The sequence below is a fragment of the Kogia breviceps genome, chromosome 20, assembly GCF_026419965.1.
Source record: "Kogia breviceps isolate mKogBre1 chromosome 20, mKogBre1 haplotype 1, whole genome shotgun sequence".
NCBI lineage: Eukaryota > Metazoa > Chordata > Mammalia > Artiodactyla > Physeteridae > Kogia > Kogia breviceps.
In genome coordinates this window covers 29,240,613-29,260,406 of record NC_081329.1, presented here as the reverse complement: position 1 = coordinate 29,260,406, position 19,794 = coordinate 29,240,613, and the positions used below count along the sequence as shown (strand labels likewise).

Sequence of the window (19,794 nt, the reverse complement as noted above, 5' to 3'; positions counted from 1 at the left end):
AGACACAGACAGAAGGGAACAGGCAGCCCAGCTTGGAACGCGATCCAAACGTGCACCTGCGCGCCCCTCGTGGAAGGAGGTCCCTGCAGCTACAGCTGTCGGAAAAGTGCTGAGGGTCCTCGGCTGGGGCGGGATGAGGCAGCCTCTCGGGCAAGTGGGCGCGGAGCTGCACCCAGCCTGGCGAGGGCCTTCGATCCCTGGGTGCACGTGGCCCAGTGCGGACCAGTGGCACAGGACCTGTCACCTAACGCGGGGCTCTTTTGGATGAGTTAATCTTTTCAGTTAGTAGCCGCCCTCCTCCTACCCCTCCGCCCCCGGCCACTGTGTCGTGTCAACGACTCTCTGAGCCCCGCGCCTGGGTCCCTACTCCTTGTCAGCTGAGTGACTTTGTGCAAATTGCTTAACGTCTCACCCTCAGTTCCTTCAGAACTAACTCACCTCCCAGTCTTGCTGAGGCTCTACTGTGCTCCTCTGTGTATAAATGATTGTCAAAGTGTCTGACACAAAGAAGGCATTGAGTAGATCTTCACCAGGTCAGAATCTGAGTCTCCTCTCAGCTGGGGACAGGCAAATGAGGTCTCCAGGAGGCTGGGCTGCCTTGAGAGTGGATCTCCCTCGTGTTCACCCTGATCGCCCCCCACCCAGCACGGAGTAGCTGAATGAATGACCAAAAGGTCAGGACTATGATAACTTCATCAAGACAAGATGCTGATCGAGGCTTGGTCATGCCCTGAAAGGTGGGGAATCGTCCTTACTTCTGGAGAATGTTCCCTGGAGTCTGGAGGCGCCACCAGCCCTGGGGCTCCCTCCCCGTCTACAGCAGGTGCCCCAGGCTGCGAGGTCCAGCTTGAGCACCCGCCGTGCCGTTCTCCTTCTGGTTGAAATTCTCCATCTGTAGGAGACTGTAGGAAGGAAGAAGGAACGCAGCACACATGCACGTCAGAACCTGGACAAGTGGGCGGTGCAGAGGCTGGCCTGGAGCCCAAAGCACTCAAGTGGGGCTGCAGAGAAGCTGGTCTCTCTAGCCACATCTACTTAGGTCAAGGTGTCCTGGGTGGGATATGGAAAGCATTTCGATGTGGGGGGAAGGGGAGGGAAGAGGGGCAGTTGGGGGGGTCTGGTGACAGGCTGCAGAGTGTCCCGGGGCTGTGCCCTGCAGGGGGCCTACAGGCAGGGCAGGAAGTTCCTGGGGGCGGGGGGGACGGGCCTCAGCACTCACACGTGGCCGTCCTCCACAGGAGCCAAGGCTAGATCCCAATTAGAGCCAGGATTCCTGCAGTGATGGCTGTGCGCTGCCAGCACCCTCATTAGCTTGGCAGGAAATCCCTCCAGCCTCGCAGGATCCCGCCACATGCCCAGACACACTCCCCGATGTCCGAACCCCCGGCTCTCCGCCTCCCCTCTCTTGCTGGGGGACACCCCACTGGTCCAGCATTTCCTCAGAACAGACGTCCCCGAGACTTTGCAGGAAACGCAGGTCCTGGGTATTGTGTTCAGGGCAGAGCTCTCACCAGCCCTCCCCTCCCGGGACACAGTCCAGTCCAAATGGGAAAGGAAAGGTGTGTTTCGCGTGGCAAGTTATTACAGGATGGATTCCTGCAGCCTGGAAAGGGCAGCTGTCAAGTGCTCTCCTGATAGGACAGGCATATGACCTTCCAAGGCTCCCCTCTTGGCCCCTTCCCATGGGTGGGTCACCTCGGGCAGAGCTTGTGCCATGCCCAGCAGTGGCCAGGAGGGTGGAGGGGACAGAGGCGAGTTTGCTGGGAGGGAGCTCAGAGGCCCCGCGTCCCCCAGGGACCATGAAATGACCCCCGAGCCTGCTTCAAACCCTCCTCTGCCCCTGCCCAGAGTTAGAGCAGGAGGGCGAAGCTCAGAGTCTCTTCCTTAGGGGATGCAGAACGCAACAGAAAGACATCCAGACCGGGCCTGGGATGCCCCGGGAGGGCAGGCAGTCCACACAAAGCAGACGGGGGTGGCGAGAGGTCTTGGGGGGCAGTGAGGAGGCCACGTGCACAAGAGTGAGCAAGGATGAGCAGCAAGAACCTTGCACGTAGTAGGTGCTCATTAAATACCCGTTGATTGATTTGCTGGCCCCAGAGTTCTCACACCAGACTTCACTTCTGTGTGGTCTGAAAGATGCCGATATGACTCTATATGCATCGTGAACTGGACGATGGGGGCAATTATCCAGAAAATATGAGCCATCACCCACCCCGTCCCACACGAAATCTTTTGCGATAATTACCTGACATTTCAAATGAAGCAGGATTTTAAAAAACCTATGTCATTGGGACTAATATTAGAGACTCACGTTGTTCCTTTTGCTGAGAAAAATAGTTATGCTGGTCTCTTTGCCTATCCTTTTTACTTTAAGGTTAATATCTATACTTTCACTTTTTGTTCCCCCAAAGTGATATATGATCATTGTAGACATTTTAGAAAATGACGACAAACCAAAAGAAGATAGTTTAAATCTCTCTCTCTTTTTTTTTTGATTGTCACACTGGAAACTTTTATTTTCCTTTTCTTTTTTTTTTTTTTTCGGTACTCGGGCCTCTCACTGTTGTGGCCTCTCCCGTTGCGGAGCACAGGCTCCGGACGCGCAGGCGCAGCGGCCACGGCTCACGGGCCCAGCCGCTCCGCGGCACGTGGGATCTTTCCGGACCGGGGCACGAACCTGTGTCCCCCGCATCGGCAGGCGGACTCCCAACCACTGCGCCACCAGGGAAGCCCCTAAATCACTTTTGATTCCAACAACCAGAGACAATGAACATTTCAGTGTAGTTATTTTCAGTTTTTTAGCTGTCTTTTTTCCTTCTTTCCTTCTCTCCCTCCTTTCCTTTTTTAAATTGAAGTATAGTTGATTGACAATATTGTGTTACTTTCAGGTGTACAGCAAAGTGATTCGTTTTTTCTTCAGATTATATTCCATTATAGGTTATTGCAAGATACTGGGTAAAATTCTCTGTGCTCTACAGTAAATCTTTGTTGCTTATCTATTTTATGTACAGTACTTTGTATCACTCCCTTCTTTCTCTTCTTTCCAATCTTTCGGCAAAATTTGATTCATACTATAGATAGGTTTGTATCCTATATTCTCCTCATTCATTCATTCATCATTAGTTCATTTGTTCATTCAGCAAGTGTCTCTTTCTTTGAGTGCTTTCTAGGGAGCAAGGCACTATTCTGTGAGATGCAGTTGTGAACAAAACTGATACAAATCTCTGCCCTTGGGAAGCGTTGGTGATGGTATAGAGGGAGACAGACAATAAAATCAATGAGAAAAATATGTGGGTGTTAGAAGAGCATAAGAGGTGGGTAGGAAGATGAAGGAGGAAAAGAGGGTGGTCGCTGTGGAGAGGCTGGGTGCAATTTAAATAGAGAAGATCGCCCCCCCCGCCCCGGGGAAGGGGATGTCTGGGCTGAACTGGCAGGACATATTCCCTCCCGAGATGTCCCATTTTCAATACCTAAGCTTTGGGTGCTTGGAATGACTGTCTCAGGTGCATCAAAAAGCCTAGGCAAAATTCTTGTATCTTCCATATTGATAAACGCAGTAGCAAAGAAGAAAAATGCAAAGAGAAGTGCTCAAAGCTTATGGCCGAGTCGTGCATCTTTCCCAGGGGGGATCAGAGCATGTCCACGGCAGAGAAGAGAAGGAGCTGGGAGAAGGCAGGGCTGTTGAGGGCGACACAGTAGCACCCAGTGTGCACTGCCAACCAGGTGGCTCTCTCGTCTCCCCATTTGGACACAGTTGTTATAGGAATAAAAAAAAAAAAAAAATCACATCAGCAGGGACTTCCCTGGGGGTCCAGTGGCTAAGACTCCAAGCTTCCAATGCAAGGGACACGGGTTCGATCCCTGGTCAGCGTACTAAGATGTCGACGGCGCGGCCAAAGAACTACAAAAAACAAAACCAAACAAAGTCACCTCAAAACAGCTGTATCTCTGGTGGTGGCTTTGCTGTTTTCACATTGATCTTTTTCACGCTGATCTTTGTGAGTTATAATCATCACTAATATTTGCCCTGGGCTCTTGGGTTTTCTGGTGCTTTCAGAGCTCCTAACGCGGTATGAGATATAAAGTAAAGGAGGCATGGCCAGAGTTTTCTTTCTACGTAAAATTGCAAGATTTGAAGGGGTCTAAGAGCCTAAATCGCCCAACTGCCTCACAAATTAAGGCCGTGGGGCTCAGAGACACCAAGCGGGAGGTCCCTCTGCTCGGTCAGGCTGGAAAACTACACTCCCAGCATCACAGAGTTGATGATATTACGGCACCATTCCCTTCCAGAAGCCAAGCTGGTTTTTCCTCAGTAAAACTCGCGATACTTAAGATCGTTGTGGAGTTAACCACTGGTACCAGGCCTCTCAAATTAAACAGAGAACCTGCCTTGCCTGGGTTCAGGGTGGCAGCGTGGTCACCTGTCTCAGGAGCAGTGCGGCTCTGACCAGGACGGGGATGGGCCTGGCTAGCTGGTGTCAGCTGCTGGGCTCTTTCCTGGCCACTGGGATGCTTTGAGAGTGGGTCCCAGGAAGTAGCCTGCGCTGGGGCCCATTAACCAGCCCCTTCTGAAGCCCTGAATATGGACTTTGTCTGTCGGCCTCCATTCTGCTCCGAATGGACTAAAGCCAGTCATTTGGCAAAAATCAGCTCAGTGGCCGCCATTGTTCTTAAAGAGGCAGAGCTGAAAGGGCTGTGGGACTAATGTATTCTATTGTGCCCCTTGGGCCGGCCTCTGAGGGTGGGGAGAGGGCTGCATTCCACAGACGCCCCTCCCCCAGCGCTGGAGCTGCTCAGGCAGCCTTTGGGGCCATGGGTGCCTCACCTCCCAGGGAAAATCGGGGGTGGGGGGAGGCACCCCGTCTGGAACCCCTCAGGTGGAAAGAAAGGGTCTTGAGAGCAGCCAGGAGCCCAGGCAGCGAGCCAGGGATGGGAGTGGAAAGGTGGGGAGCTTGCACAGAACCAGGCGCATCGCCCTGGTGGTCCAGCCCTGTCTCCCTCACCCCCGCTCTGCAGGGCACAGTCACCGATCAAGCAGCCCCTTCTCCTCTGCAATCCATTTCCCATCAGGAGCATTGCACCTCCGAGGACAAGAGGGGTCACCAGATTTGTTTTGAGCTGCCTACAGATCTCTGGTTCCAAGGTCAGTTATGCCCGAAGCCAGAGAAATATGATGTGTGAAAGATAAGGAGGGAAGGGCTTGGAGACGGAGAGCCTGGGCTGACACATTTATCATATATGCCCTTTTAAGCACAGAGAAGGGGTCTGTGTGAGTCTGGGGAGACTACCTCTGGTTCCCTGTACGTTTGCAAAGATGAGCCTCCATCTCAGGCTTCCCTTCACCTTGGATGGAGGGCTAGAAAGGACCTCAGCCAGGGGAGGAAGGAGGCAAGGCAGGGTGTGGTCTGCTGGTTTAGGTCTTTCCTAACAAGACAGAGGTTTGGAAGTGTGATTCCTCTGGACTTCAGCACCACCTGGTTCTTCCTCCCTGCCACCCCCTTTAATCTTTTACGAGTGTACTTATCCTCGTGACGGGCGACCACTCAACCTTTAGGGGCGGTATCAGGAGGCTGAGAGCCTCCTTGTTTAGGAGGGTCGGGGGTGGACAAAATGATGGGGTGGGGAGAGAGGGAGAGTTGTCTCCCAGCCTGACAGAACAATGCACCTGAGGAAGATGGGGTCTCTGTGTGCTGCAACACAGTGAGGCCGAGGTGGGGTTCTGGGGGGCTCGTTCTGGGGCCGAGTCCCTAGCATGTCCGTTGGTTTCCCAGAGTTACTGGACAGGGTGGGCAGGTGCAGCTCCAGGATACAGCGTGTCGTCCTGGCAGAGCGTGACAGCTCTTCACCCACACTCTTCCTGCTACCACTCCCCCCAACTTTGCTCTGCATACCCTGGCCCCCTCAGCCGTCTCTGATGTGTGTCTTTCTTTCCCAGCTCTACGGTTTTAGGGGTCTGGGGATACATCTTAGAAGACCTCTCTTCCCTACGGGGCCCAGCTTAGGCAAAGCTTATGTCAGGAAAAAAGAGAGGATGGAATTAACCCCCAATCTGAAATCCCCACTGATTATGAGAGGCAATTTCCTTGCACGGGAGATGGAAATAAAACCCCCAATCTGGGACTGTGGGTGAGTTAACATTATGCAGGATGCTGAGCATTACATCCTCCAGAAAGAATATTTTATTCTCCCGTCAAGGTGCCAATGATGATGGCAATAAAAGAAAACATAAGTGATAGTGGTAAGGATTATGTGGTAATTCAGGAAGTGGTCGGTTATATATTTATGGACCAGAGTGGCTGGGAAACTTTTCACACCCAAGGAGTTCATGCAGAACTTGGAAAGCACTCCAAGGCTGAGAGGCTGTACTTGGGAGGTTGTTACTGATGGAGCTTATACTGTATTCTAAGCAGTTTGGTTAATAGACTACACTTAAAAATCAAGAACAAAGGGCTTTGATGGACAAATTATGCTTTCCAGGGGGTTGGGGGTTATGGCTTTCTTACAACACTATAAGTGTTAGAAAGACCCATAAAAGGCCATGCTTGTCTAGCGACAGATATTAGATATGATACAGCCTGGAGCTGCTGGAAGATTACAGAAGCCTCCAGATGCGCAGCTGCTTATATTGCAACATGTGGGGAAGAAAGCGGGGTCTGTTTGCCCCTGGCTGCTGCAGTCAGCCTCAGAGGTGCCAAGGGGCAGTGCTTCTGTGCTGCCTGCCCTTTGCTTTGTAGCACCCCTGCAGCGCTGCTTCCTTAGAAAAGAGAGTTGAGTGTCCACCCTTTCGGCTTGTGAACTTGATTTCATTGTTGAAGGATTGTCTGAATGCTCTGTACTTGGGGTGGCTGACGAGCCTCTCTGTGACTTAGTCTCCTCTTCTGAAAAGTGGGGATCCATAAGCCCCTTCCAGCTGATTGCTAAATTGAGGAATGCAGAGCAATGCGGGTGCCCATGTGTGACAAATCCACTGACACCTAGAAATAGGTTGTTTTTGCAGCCATAGGAATTGAAACAGGAGAAAGACAAAGCAACGTCCTAGCCTTGGATGAGCTTCTTAGGATGGTACTTCTCAGTCTTAAATATGCATAATATGCATATTGGAACCTTGTTAAAATGCACATTCTGATTGAATATGTCTGGGGTGGGGCCTGAGATTCTGCATTTCTCACAAAATCCCAGAAGCTACTGATGGTGTTGGTCTGGGGACCACACTGTGAATAGTAAAGTCCCAGGAGACAGTAAAAATTAGAATGTTCAGCCTTCGAGCTTCCTGTCTGCTGTGAGAGCCTCTAAATGAGAGACCTGTATCACTTAGGTTTGTTTCTAGCTGTATGAATGAGAAAACCCAAATGACTTTGGATTTCAGCAAGTGAGGCAGAGAGATTGTAGGTCCCGCCCAACAGGAATTCCAGGGTAAGCCACTCAGGTCATCGCTTATGATCCAGGTTCTTTCCGTCTTTCTGTCCCTCCACTCTAGTGTGTGGGCCTTTATCCTCATACTTGTGGTCTCATGGTTGCAAGATGGCTGCTGTACTTCTTGGTATCACATCTGAATTCCAGGCAGGCAGAAGAGTGGAGGGAGGGTCAAGGTGCATGCCTTCTAAAGTTATCTGGGTTTGTTTGTTTGTTTTTCCCCCCACTGCCCAGCTTGTGGGATCTTAGTTTCCCAACCAGGGATCGAACCCAGGCCCCCTGCAGTGGAAGCATGGAGTCCTAACCACTGGACCACCGGGGAATTTCCTAAGGCTGTCTGTTTTAAAATGCTTTCCGGTGTGCCCCAGTTACCAACCTGCACTTACTTCTTACTGCTCAGAGCTGGGTCATAGGACCCATCTCATTCAGGGATCCCGTGTCTACAACATGGCAGGCAGTGGGCTACGTACGGAAGATACAAGGACCAAAAGGATATAGCTTCTGTCCTTAAGAAGCTTCTGGAGGAGCTCCAGACATGGAAACAAGCAAAAAGTATTTGAGGAGGGCCGCTTGGATAGCCATGGTGCACAGGGGCAGAGGAGGCCATTTCTAGCAGGGGGACCCTGGTGGAGTGGCCAGCCAAGAGAAGATGGGGAGCTGAGTCTTGGGTACCAACTGGGAGGACAGCTGGCCTGATGCATTCTGGGAATGGTACCTCTTCTCATGCCTCTATGGGAACCGTCCCAGTGTTGGGATATGCTGGCACGCCTGTAGGGCCGCACAGGTGGTTTCTGTCTGGCATACAATCTGATCAGTTGTGCCATAATGGGTTTTAAATATTCTTAATATCCCCCCTGGAAAGACCACGTAACTCTCAAGATGTTCAGACCGTGACGAGGACCATAGACAGAAGTCCTGCCTTACACCCTGGACCAACTCTCACACAGCCCTCTTTCTCTCTCTCTCCCCGGGGGTAGTGAGCCCCCCTTCTCTGCAGGGCTCCCAGTCTTTTCTCCCCTAGAGCATTTCTTCTGGGCATCCACATGCTGGCAGGTCGGCCACACATGCTTTGTTGGCAGCTGCCTGCACAGAGCTCTGTAGTCTCCTTGGCAACCCAGGACAGGCCGGGTCATCCTTCCTTGCAGCAGTTCCAAAGACCCCGCTTCTGACCCCTGCAGGCACCCGCTACTCCATCCCACACTTCTCTGGTCCTAGGACTCACAGGAAGACACCTCACGTACCTGGCCATGCTTCAGACCCATCTCTCCATCGCTCCCTCTTTCAAAACCGCACTGCTGCTGGCAGCCCCACCACTCTGACCCTCAGGATCTTCTTCTGAAAAATGGGAATAACGAACTGCTGGGCCAGCTCAGAGGCTTCTTGTGAGGTCCAAAGGCGATAATGCGGGTAGACTGCAAACTGGGAAAGACTGAAGAATGGAGCTCACTACTGGGGCCAGGGGCTAGGGGCCGGGGGGCAGCGTGCCTGAGCTCAGGGGAGCAGGGCCCCTAGGACGCGATGCGTTATCCAGGCGGAGGGAGACTGGGAGAGGAGACCCCCCCCAGCCGTGGATGGAGATCAGGGGGTGTGCGCCTTCCAAGTGCATGTGTGGTCACCACACCTGATGGGTGCGGGCTCATCCTCTCCCCGCGCCTCATTTATACCAAACCCATGAGAAAGGCGGCTCGCGGCTCCTCGGGGAATGTGTCCCCGTTGGCCGTCCCCACCCCATCCCCGGAAGCAATCCCAGAGATTTACGGGCCTCCGAAGCCTGTGTCACTTCACTGTCACTGCCCGGATGACCAGAGCGGGGCGTTCCTAAAGATCCATTTTCCCTGCTCTGTGATGTCCAAGCGAAGCCCAGAGCTCTGAGCCAGGACCTCGCACTAGGTCCCACTCTGCAGAGCCCTCTCCAGCTTCTCTTTGCCCCTCCTCCACTCCCAGGTGCTGTCAGAGGCTCCCAGGAACCCCGGCCTTCTGGGTACCAGACCCTGTTTTGTTTTGTTTTTAACATCTTTATTGGAGTATAATTGTTTTACAATGGTGTGTTAGTTTCTGCTTTATAACTAAGTGAATCAGCTATACATATACATATCTCCTCCCTCTTGCGTCTCCCTCCCACCCTCCCTACGCACCCCTCTAGGTGGTCACAAAGCCCCGAGCTGATCTCCCTGTGCTATGCGGCTGCTTCCCACTAGCTATCTCGTTTACGTTTGGTAGTGTATACATGTCCATGCCACTCTCTCACTTCGTCACAGCCTACCCTCCAGACCCTGTTTTTAACAGGGTTGTGTTAGGATCAGTGTTCACGCAGGATGTGCAGGAAGTTCTGCTCTCCTCTGGAAATCGGCCAGTACATTCACCAACTTTCCCACCTCCCATACCCATCTGCAACTACGCAGCCTACTTGGTGCAGGCCCTGGAGAGAGGTGAGTTGGACACGTGCCTGTCCCCAAGGTCAGATGTGAGGATCAGAGGATGCAGGAGAAAGGCTCAACCCGCCATGGCTGGTTCTGAGGATGGAGGAGAGGACCCGGAGCCAAGGTATGTGGGCAGCCTCCGGAAGCTGGAAAAGGCAGAAAATCCCAGAGCCTCCCGAAGGGACACAGCCCTGCCACCTCCTTGGTTGTAGCCCAGAGACGCTTCTGAGCTCCCAAGCTGTAAGATGATAATACATCTTACAAAAGTCCCGCACTGTTTTTACAGTCTTTGTATAGGCGCTGAGGATCAATTCCTCTGCAGACAGAGAGAACCACGTGAGTTATTCATTCTTACTTATTGCCTTGGTTCTCAGGAAACACAGTGTAAAATCGACGCTCAAGGGCATACCTCTCTTAGTCTGGGTCTTTCACACATCTGCCTCTCTCTACTACATATTTATGCATTTATTGGGGTGCAGAGCCTTGTTGAGCACTTACTGTATGCCTGGCACCATGCTAGATGCTGGGGATGCAAGCATAAAGGAGGCAATATAAGATCCTGACCCTCCAAGAGCTCCCAGTTGTATAAAAGACACCCCAAAGCAAGCAGTTATAAAAGGTCAACAGGAGGAGAGAGAGGTTAATCCTACTGGGGTGGAGGAGGGAGGTGATGGGCCGAGAGGGTCTCAGACAAGGTTGCTGCGGGGAAGCAATGATAGAAAGATGACAGGTGGGTCTGCCACATAAAATACAGGATGCCGATTTCAATTTAAATTTCAGATATACAAGAAATAATGTATAGTATAAGTATATCCCATGCAACATTGGGGATATACTTATACTAAAAAAATTTTTTTTCTTGTTCATCTGAAATTCAAATTTTACGGGGGCATCCTATATTTTCATTTGCTAAATCTGGGAAGTTTATGAGCTGGAGTTTGTACGAAGGTGAAGGAGGGTGTTACTGACGAAACAACATGTGTAAGAGGGAGGGACTGGAGGGAAATTGGAGGGCAAGATCTTGATATTCTGCTGGAGTCTGGGCTTTTTCCTGTGGACAATCAAAAAGTCTGTGAGGGTTTTAATCAGAGAACCAGCCCATTAGAGATTTTTTAAAGTTATGTTAAAAATGTGTGTTTTAGGGCTTCCCTGGTGGCGCAGTGGTTGCGAGTCCGCCTGCTGATGCAGGAGACACGGGTTCGTGCCCCGGTCCGGGAAGATCCCACATGCCACAGAGCAGCTGGGCCCGTGAGCCATGGCCGCTGAGCCTGAGCGTCCGGAGCCTGTGCTCCGCAACGGGAGAGGCCGCAGCAGTGAGAAGCCCGCGTACCGCCAAAAAAAAAAAAAAAAGTATTTTAGGTCCTTCTTTTCTGGAAGGCGGTATATAAATTCTACAATGTATATATCTATAAATAAGGTAGTATATTCATAAATAAATACAAATTGCCAAGCCCAGTTTGACAATGCCTCTTCTGGGGAGTGAGAGGATGGGTCTATCTGAGCAGTGGGGCAGGCAGGGACTGTGTGTCCATGGCCTTGAGATAGAATAGGGTGGGCACTAGTGCTTGGGTGGCCTAGGGAGGAGAAATTACAGGGAGTAGAATTTCCCTTCAGGAAAGGAAGAACATTCTCATGAAGTTGCCTGAACCTGGTGGCTGTGTCCCCAAGAAGTGAAAGGGTCCAGTGGTGGTGGCTTGGTGCTCAGCCAGCCCCCATCAAGAATGGTGCAGAGGTTCGGGGATTTCCTTGGTGGCGCAGTGGTTCAGAATCCGCCTACCAATGCAGGGGACATGGGTTCGAGCCCTGGTCTGGGAAGATCTCACATGCGGCGGAGCAATTAAACCTGTGCACCACAAATACTGAGCCTGTGAGCCACAACTACTGAGCCTGCGCTCTAGAGCCCGCGAGCCACAGCTACTGAAGCCTGCATGCCTGGAGCCCGTGCTCCGCAACAAGAGAAGCCATTGCAATGAGAAGTCTGCGCATCTCAATGAGGAGTATCCCCCACTCGCCGCAACTAGAGGAAGCCCGCATGCAGCAGCGAAGACCCGGCGCAGCCATAGATAAATAAATAAATAAATTTATTTATTTTTTTTAAATGGTGCAGAGGTTCAGCAATACTGTATTGGACACTTCAGAACGCATTTGGAGGGTAGCTCTTATGTTAAGGGTTCTTAGCACAGTAAAAAATGAACAAAAAGAAAGATGCAGAGGGGTTCTTGCCTGGGAGGAGGTGGAGCTGGACTCTGCCTCTAACTCCAAATGTTTATGACTCTTCCCAGACATTCCCAACCCCAGACAGCAGGTCAGGCCAATTCTTGAGTCAGAGGGGATTGGGAACCTCCGGGCATTTGCACCTCCACAGAGGCGGAGTGGAAAAGAAGCTTGTCCAAGTGAGAACATTTCTGTGCTTTGTGGTGTCTTGTACGGAATGCCATTTTAAACGATGCAGACTATAGAACACAGTCAGGACTGTGTGCCTCCCTGACACTGGATGTTGAGAATCCACATATTTTATTTCCTGAGGTAGCAGGGCAGGCATTAATAGCCCTGATTTACAGATGAGAACTCAGCGCAGAGAGTCAAGTGTGAGTCATCCAGCCTCTGAGGAGCAGAGCTGGGGCCATACTCCGTATATCCTGGGTCTGAACGCAGAGCCACCACCACCCAGCCTCAGGCAGGAGACCCTCCGCCCTGCACTCCCACTCCAGGATGATGGAGAGGAGGCCGAGTTGTACTTGTGGAGAGTGTCATGAAAATCACTGATGATATGATAATGAAACAGAATGGGAGAAACTGGCCAGAAAGGTCCACCCCACAACCTTTGTTTTTTTTGGAAGAGGGCAGGAAGGAGCTCTGTGTGTAGGCGCCGGGGAGGCCCCGCAGTGACCCTGCGTGGCCTGACATTCAGCTTTGGGTGACCCGGGAGACTGAAGAATGCCTCCTTAAGCTGGGGCTATGAAGCAACAGGGAACACGCTTCCATTTTTTTTAAAAAAAAAATAAATTTATATATTTATTTTTGGCTGCGTTGGGTCTTCGTTGCTGCGCACGGGCTTTCTCTAGCTGTGGCGAGCGAGGGCTTCTCTTGTTGTGGAGCACGGGCTCTGGGCACGCGGGCTCAGTAATTGTGGCTCACGGGCCTAGTTGCTCTGCGGCCTGTGGGATCCTCCCGGACCAGGGCTTGAACCCGTGTCCCCTGCATCGGCAGGCGGATTCTTAACCACTGCACCACCAGGGAAGTCCCACTTCCACTTTTTTGAAACGAAAACCACACGTTTAAAGGTGTATTTTGCCCCGGTTCATTCAAGAAGGAAAGATGTGCCTGGCTCACAACTCCCATACTGGAGACCCCTGGTTCCTGAGAGCCCTGTCATGTCAATAACATGTTTAAAGAACCTTTGTTCTAGAACTTTCTCCTCCACCACGCACACATTCTTGCCATTAGGGCAAGGGAGACCGGGCTTTGAAGTGCAAAGTTTTGACAATATAACAAAGCACACACACAAACCCAACAGCTGCATCCATCTCTAAAATATGAAGCCTTCGGGCTGTTCTGCCCGGTGCCGTTCTGGGGGAGGGGGAGGGGGGAGGAGGAGGAGAAAGAAGAAATTGTGTTTATTCTTAAAAAGCAGTAGGTCAACTTAGGGTAAATATTCAGGTATCAAAAATAATAGCTAAAGTGTTTAAAATTTATTAGTTTAACACACTTGCTAAATTATATTATTCGACTTAATTTTAAATTTATTAAATGACAGCTGTTCCACATATTTTTTAGAATTTATAATATTTGTACTGTTTCAGTAAATTTTCACCGGAGTTGTCTGCTCAGAGCTAATCATTTATTCAATTTTCCGCTTACCCTCTGAATATCTGGATTTAATTACATCTCTTGCTCTATATGAGATGACCTTATAAAAATTAGTGCTAGCTTCCTCCTCAATTTCAAGAAAATCAAGACATTTTCTTTAAAAACATTTTAAAAGATTACCTGGGCAGTCATGCTCAGTGCAGTTCCAAACTCCACAGACACTGATTGGTGGTGGGCAGTCATGCTCCAAAATCCTAGGTGTGAGTTCAAGTCTGTCAGTGGGACTGAGACTTGAGCCTTTCCTTTCCAGCTGGGCCTTGAGAGGAGCCAGAAATATACTGAGTTGAGGATTCTGGGGTCTTACACCCACACTCCCTGTTATTTCTCAGGACAATCATGTCCCTGGCTTGCCCCAAGAGGCCTCTCAGCTAAGGCCATTTGCGGGTGATCAATGGGAAACAACAAGACCTAGGCTAGGCCCTCCCATGAACGCATTTGTGAGATTTACTCCTGACTCGACACCCCCCCGCCCCAGGACTGGTGGAGGCGTAGTCACTTGGACTAGTTTCCAGAATTTTCATGGTGGGTAGACCCAAGTCCTCCCACCATTTGGGGAAACAGTGCAAACATGAGTGAGAGCTGGGCAAAGCCTGGATCCAGAGGTGACAGGATGTTATCTGCTAACACAACTCTTTGCAGTGAGTGCGTAAACAGACACATTTGTCTTGGGACTGAGGGCCTGCCTGGAAGAGAGAAAAGGACCCCTACCAAACTGCATTTTTCTCTAACTGCCCCTTGAATTGAGTCACAGTTGCCTGGTTTCCTGAGGTCTATTCTGTGTCTGTGAAGAATGTCTTCCCCAGCTTCTGGGGCTGAGCATTACCAATTGTTTAGGGATTAACCCTTTGCCACCCAAAGTCTTGCTCTCCCGCCATCTCTTTGCCTCCACGCTGCCCCTCTTGTTTTAATGCACCTTTCATTAGCTTAGAAATGACAGAGAAGTTGACCGTCAGCAGTTGCCTCCTGTGTGCCCAGTGGAATCACCATCTCGTAAGGGGCACCAGGGCTTTAAGAAAATAGCCTCGCTTCTTCAGAAACTCTAGTCGTTTGACTTGGAATCTGTCCATCAAGAAATTTGGTCTGCAGAATCCAAAGCAAGCTTCCCCAGAGCTTTACAAACAAGCTAGCCCAGCAAGGCAGCGCCTCCTCCGGTGTCTGCCTTGAGCTCGGAGCTCTGTGGCCATTTGCCACCTGGGGTGGTGCCACACTGCTCAGATGTGGTCTGCAGCATTCTTGGCCGCCCTCCACCCCACATTTCAGGACACAAGCAGTGTGGAGACCCAGTTAACCTCAGGAACTGCTGTTGCTGTCTTCTGCCCCGGGGGTCAGTCGTGGTCACACTTCAGGTCCCTGAAGCTTGAGCCTCCCTCTCAGGGTCCCCTTTGAAACATACAAAGAATCCTCAGGAACTCTGAGGTGGCAGTGGCAGAGGGGCTTCATTTCCTGGGGGGCTGGATGGGAAGGATGGGCTGTTTCCGCTAAGACTTCCCTCTTGCCTCCTGCTTTAACGGAACCCCTGGTTTTTGACTTGAGGTTCCTGGGCCAGCTCTCAATGTAGCATGTGTGCCTGAGTGATGGACTTGATATTTACACAAGCCACGCTGATAAGTGCACATGTGTTTTTAATGTTTTGGCTTTCTAGACCACAAACATGTCAATGTGCATATGCGTGCACACACAGACGTGCTCTTGGGCTGGGCCTTGAGTAGGGCTCTTTTTTTTCTTCTTCTTTTTCTTTTTTCAAACCGTTCTCCCAAAGTTAACACCTTTGTTAGCACCCTTTCCTGCCACACTGCCTCCGGATTGTCATCCGGTTATCCCACCTGGAAAGGCGCTGCCTTTTTAAGCCAGCAAACAGCCCGACGACACCTTCGCCTGGCTCTTGCGGGAGCCGAGCCCCACGGGCTGGGGATTGAAAAGCAGACCTCCCTCGCCGAAGCCTTTCTGAGCCCCGGTCTGTCGGAAACGGCCCATCTTCGTCTGCAGCCACAGAGAACAACACCGAGGAGGTGGGCTGCTGCGTAAAGTGAGGGAAAAGTGTTTTTTTTTTTTTTTAAAAAAGTCTTGATTATCTCATGGACTTGCAAGTACTGTTAAGGTTCCTTACTTTCCTCCCATCTGACTCAAGTTAACAGCAGCATTAAACGTCGTCTTTACCCACCGCACGCTTCTCTTCGTCCCCAGCGTCTCTTCCTTTTTTTTTTTTTTTTTCTTCTTTTTCTCGTTTTCCCCCCTTCTTCCTTCCTTTATTTATTTTTTGGTTTTGTTTTTTAAGGGGTGTTGACCTGCGCTGAGTTCTAGGGAGCCGACCCCTCCCGCCCGCGAGCCGATTGGCCGGCCACGCGGGTGACTGACGGGCGGGCCCGGAGCGCTCGCGGCGGCCGGCGCTGATTGGCCGGCGCGGCTCGGAGGGCTCGGCCGCGGGAGCGCCGGACACTCGGGTCCCGCCGCCTCGGGAGCCGGGCCGCACTCGGGCCGCGCGCTCGCCTCCCCGCGCGAGCTCCCCAGGGTCGCCCCGCCAGCGCCTGGCGCGGGTGCGGACGGCGCCTTTTGTGCCCGGGGGCTCCTGGAAGTTCGCGGCGGGACGCGCGCGGGGAGGCGGCCGAGGACGCCCCGCGTCGCAGGGGCCGGGGCGCCGAGCATGGGCGGCGGGCGCTGGGCCGCGGCGGGCGCGCTGGTGGCGCTGGCCGCCGGGCTCCTGGCCGCGGGCTCGGCCAGCGAGTACGACTACGTGAGCTTCCAGTCGGACGTCGGCGCGTACCAGAGCGGGCGCTTCTACACCAAGCCGCCGCAGTGCGTGGACATCCCGGTGGACCTGCGGCTGTGCCACACCGTGGGCTACAAGAGGATGGTGCTGCCCAACCTGCTGGAGCACGAGACCATGGCCGAGGTGAAGCAGCAGGCCAGCAGCTGGGTGCCCCTGCTCAACAAGAACTGCCACATCGGCACGCAGGTCTTTCTCTGCTCGCTCTTCGCGCCCGTCTGCCTGGACCGGCCCATCTACCCGTGCCGCTGGCTCTGCGAGGCCGTGCGAGACTCGTGCGAGCCCGTCATGCAGTTCTTCGGCTTCTACTGGCCCGAGATGCTCAAGTGCGACAAGTTCCCCGAGGGCGACGTCTGCATCGCCATGACCCCGCCCAACGCCACCGAGGCCTCCAAGCCCCAAGGTGAGGCGGGGGGTTCCCGGGGCTGTCCGCGCTGCGCCCCGGGACTGGGGACGTGGGCTCGGCCGTGCCCGACCGCCTTGATAGGTACCGGCCCGTCCGAGGTGGTACCCGGCGGGGCGAGCCCCGCGCCGCACCCGGTCCGGGTCTTGGAGCCGCTGTCCTGGGATCCAGTCAACGCTGAAACAAAGCCTTAGCTCTGGCTCCCAGAGGAGCTCTTCTGTCCCCCGCGAGGGAACGGAGTCCCTATCGGAATTTTGAACCCCCCAGACGGGATGCGCCGGGGGAAAAAAAACAAAACAAAACACCCAAACCCCAAATCTGGCAAGCTCAGAAAGGCCGAGCAAATGCTAAGGTGCAGCTTTGTTTATTTTCTTAGGTTTGAGGAGGATTTTTTTTTTTTTTTTAAACGCTTTCCTTAGCTAGTCATTCAGCCAAGTAGCTCCAGGACTGGTGCAGAACTGGCCGAGAAAAAAAGTCCAGGAATTGTGAGGCTTTCTGTTTCTCTACCCCTTTCATTTAACAGCTTCGGGAAGGTTTGGGCGGGGGCGGGATGGAAAGGCTCTTCTCCCTCATTCTTGCATACCCCCTGCTTCTCTCATTTACACAAATCCTCAGGTAATTAGAAAGATAAAATTGTCATTAGCTCATGGCTCAGCTCCCCTTGGGGAGGGAGGCTCCACAGATTGGAGGCTTTCCTAACAGCCCCAGGGATGAGCCGGAGGTTCTTCTCTGAAACCCCTCCCACTTAAAGGGCAGTTCTTGGGGTGGCGGGGGGTGCGGTGGGGGGAGGAAAAACCATCCCGGGGAGGCAACAAAACAGAACAAAACAAGTTAACAAGCAAAGAAACCAAAACAAACCCCCACAGAACAAGCCCACGAAAACAACCCAGCACTGTGGCCTGACTTTTAGAGGAGTGAATTCAACCCCAAATTCTTCGGAAGCGGAGTTGAGGCTCAAGGAGGTAGAGGTCGTCTGGGATGGGGAGACGTTCCCGGGCGCTGAGCAGAGCGGTCCGCATCCCAGGGGCTTTTGAGGAACGGGTTTAGGGAGGGGGGAACCTGCTCAGTGCTGACTCAGCCCGTCTCCAAGGGACGCCAAAGCACAAATGTCCCCCGAGGGGCGCACTCCCCAGAGTGAGGGCGGGGTAGTCCCGGGAAAGGGCACCCAGAACTTTGAATGCCCTGGCTTATTCCAGGGAAGGAGGAGGTGGTCCAGAGGGGCGGGTGCGTGGTGGCAGGTCTGGCGGGTGGGCAGGGCAGCGGCCCGCCTGCAGGGGCAACGTCTGGGTCCCGCTGCTGCCCCTTCCTGGGGGTCCGCGCAGAGTTCACCTTCGGGGAGGCGCAGCCCTTTGAGAACGGGAGCGGACAAAGCGCTTTGTGTTCGGTCCGCGTGGAACCCACGGGATTTTCCTTCTCCCCGTCCTCACTGCCGGCGGGCAGACTAGCCCCGCCGTGCCCCCGGAGGCCGCGGCCAGCTCTGCTGGGGCTGAGTCCACCCCCCAAGGGTCCCTTTCTGGTACAGTCAGCGACAGAACCCTCCCGAGGGGGAAGCCCTTCCGACGGGAAGGTAGGGGTGCTGGCTGGGCTGCCTACTTATGAAGAGACGAGCATCATCCAGCTCCATGCCCCAAAGGCAGGGGTGGCCGAGTGCTGGTGGGGAGACCAAATACGTGCTCTCTTCTTGGAGCCTTTGACTCCTTGGCTGCTGTCCCACTTGGCTGCTCCCCAAGTCTGCCCTTTGTACCATCTCCTCTCCGCCCTCCATCCCAGGAGTGCTCAGGTAGTCAGCCGCCTGAGACCAGCTGCACACAGAGAACAGTTACGAAGGAACCAGTCCTGTGTGGGACTTGGGACCCGGTTCTCCCCGCCCGCCGTGTCTTTGGTGACAGGCTCTGCGGGACTGTGGCCCCTCAGTGGGAGGGACCCCCTATAGGAGACAGTCCTCTGGGGCCGAGTGGCCACTGACTGTCAGCTGAGCTGGGAGGTGGGAGGGCTCTGTGTGTGTGTGTGTGTGTGTGTGTGTGTGTAGGGCAGGTGGAGACGGACCAAACTCCTGGTCGTCGTAACCTTACGGCTGGTGGCTCCAGAATCAGAACTGGTACTTTTGGAGGAGACCAAGTATACATGCCCTACTTTTATTCTTTATTTCTTTTTATTCTGTAAAATCTAAATGGAATTTTCAAAGCAGCGGCATATCTCTGCATGGCGCAGGCTGGTTTCTGTTCACGTACTTGGACAAGCACCGTTTGGGGGTATTGGGCAGGCCTTTGGGGCTGCATGTTATTAAAGATAAACTTGATGAGAATGAGTCAAAAGACACTCCCCCACACCCGCAAAGGCTGATGCCCAAGCTGCTTCAGCATCTGTTATGGGAGAGGAAAAGTGTTTGTTTGTTTTCAGGAAAGTTTTTTCTTTTTTTTCTTTTTTCTTTCTTTCTTTTTTTTTTTTTTTTTTTGTGATACGTGAGCCTCTCACTGTTGTGGCCTCTCCCGATGCGGAGCACAGGCTCCGGACGCGCAGGCTCAGCGGCCATGGCTCACGGGCCCAGCCGCTCCGCGGCATGTGGGATCTTCCCGGACCGGGGCACGAACCCGTGTCTCCTGCATCGGCAGGCGGATTCTCAACCACTGCGCCACCAGGGAAGCCTAGGAAAGTTATTTCTAAATCTTGCACTTGCGTTCGACCTGTACATTCCCAGGCCGATAAATTGTCGTTCCTCCTCCCAGCCAGGTTTTACTGATTCAAGCTCTGCGAATGAGCACATACTTTTAGTTTTATTTTGTTGTTGATTAGGCATGCTGTGCGTTAAAACAGCCTGGCTGTTTTAGTCACAGATTGCAGAGGCCACGGTGCACTCATCCTTCCCGGGATCCCACCTTAGGGTCCCTTCCCCGTATTGAAGAGCTGGCCAGGGAAGACCTGCT

The 19,794-nt window shown here is 52.8% G+C and overlaps 1 protein-coding gene across 1 annotated transcript in view; it reads left to right on the top strand.

Moving 5' to 3' along the window:
• Window positions 1-16,344: 16,344 nt before the first annotated feature.
• SFRP1 (secreted frizzled related protein 1) overlaps window positions 16,345-19,794 on the top strand; it is a 44,033-nt gene continuing 40,583 nt past the window's right edge. Inside the window, exon 1 of the mRNA XM_059049521.2 lies at window positions 16,345-16,870. Coding sequence (XP_058905504.1) covers window positions 16,345-16,870 — 526 coding nt within the window. The remainder of the gene's footprint in view (window positions 16,871-19,794) is intronic.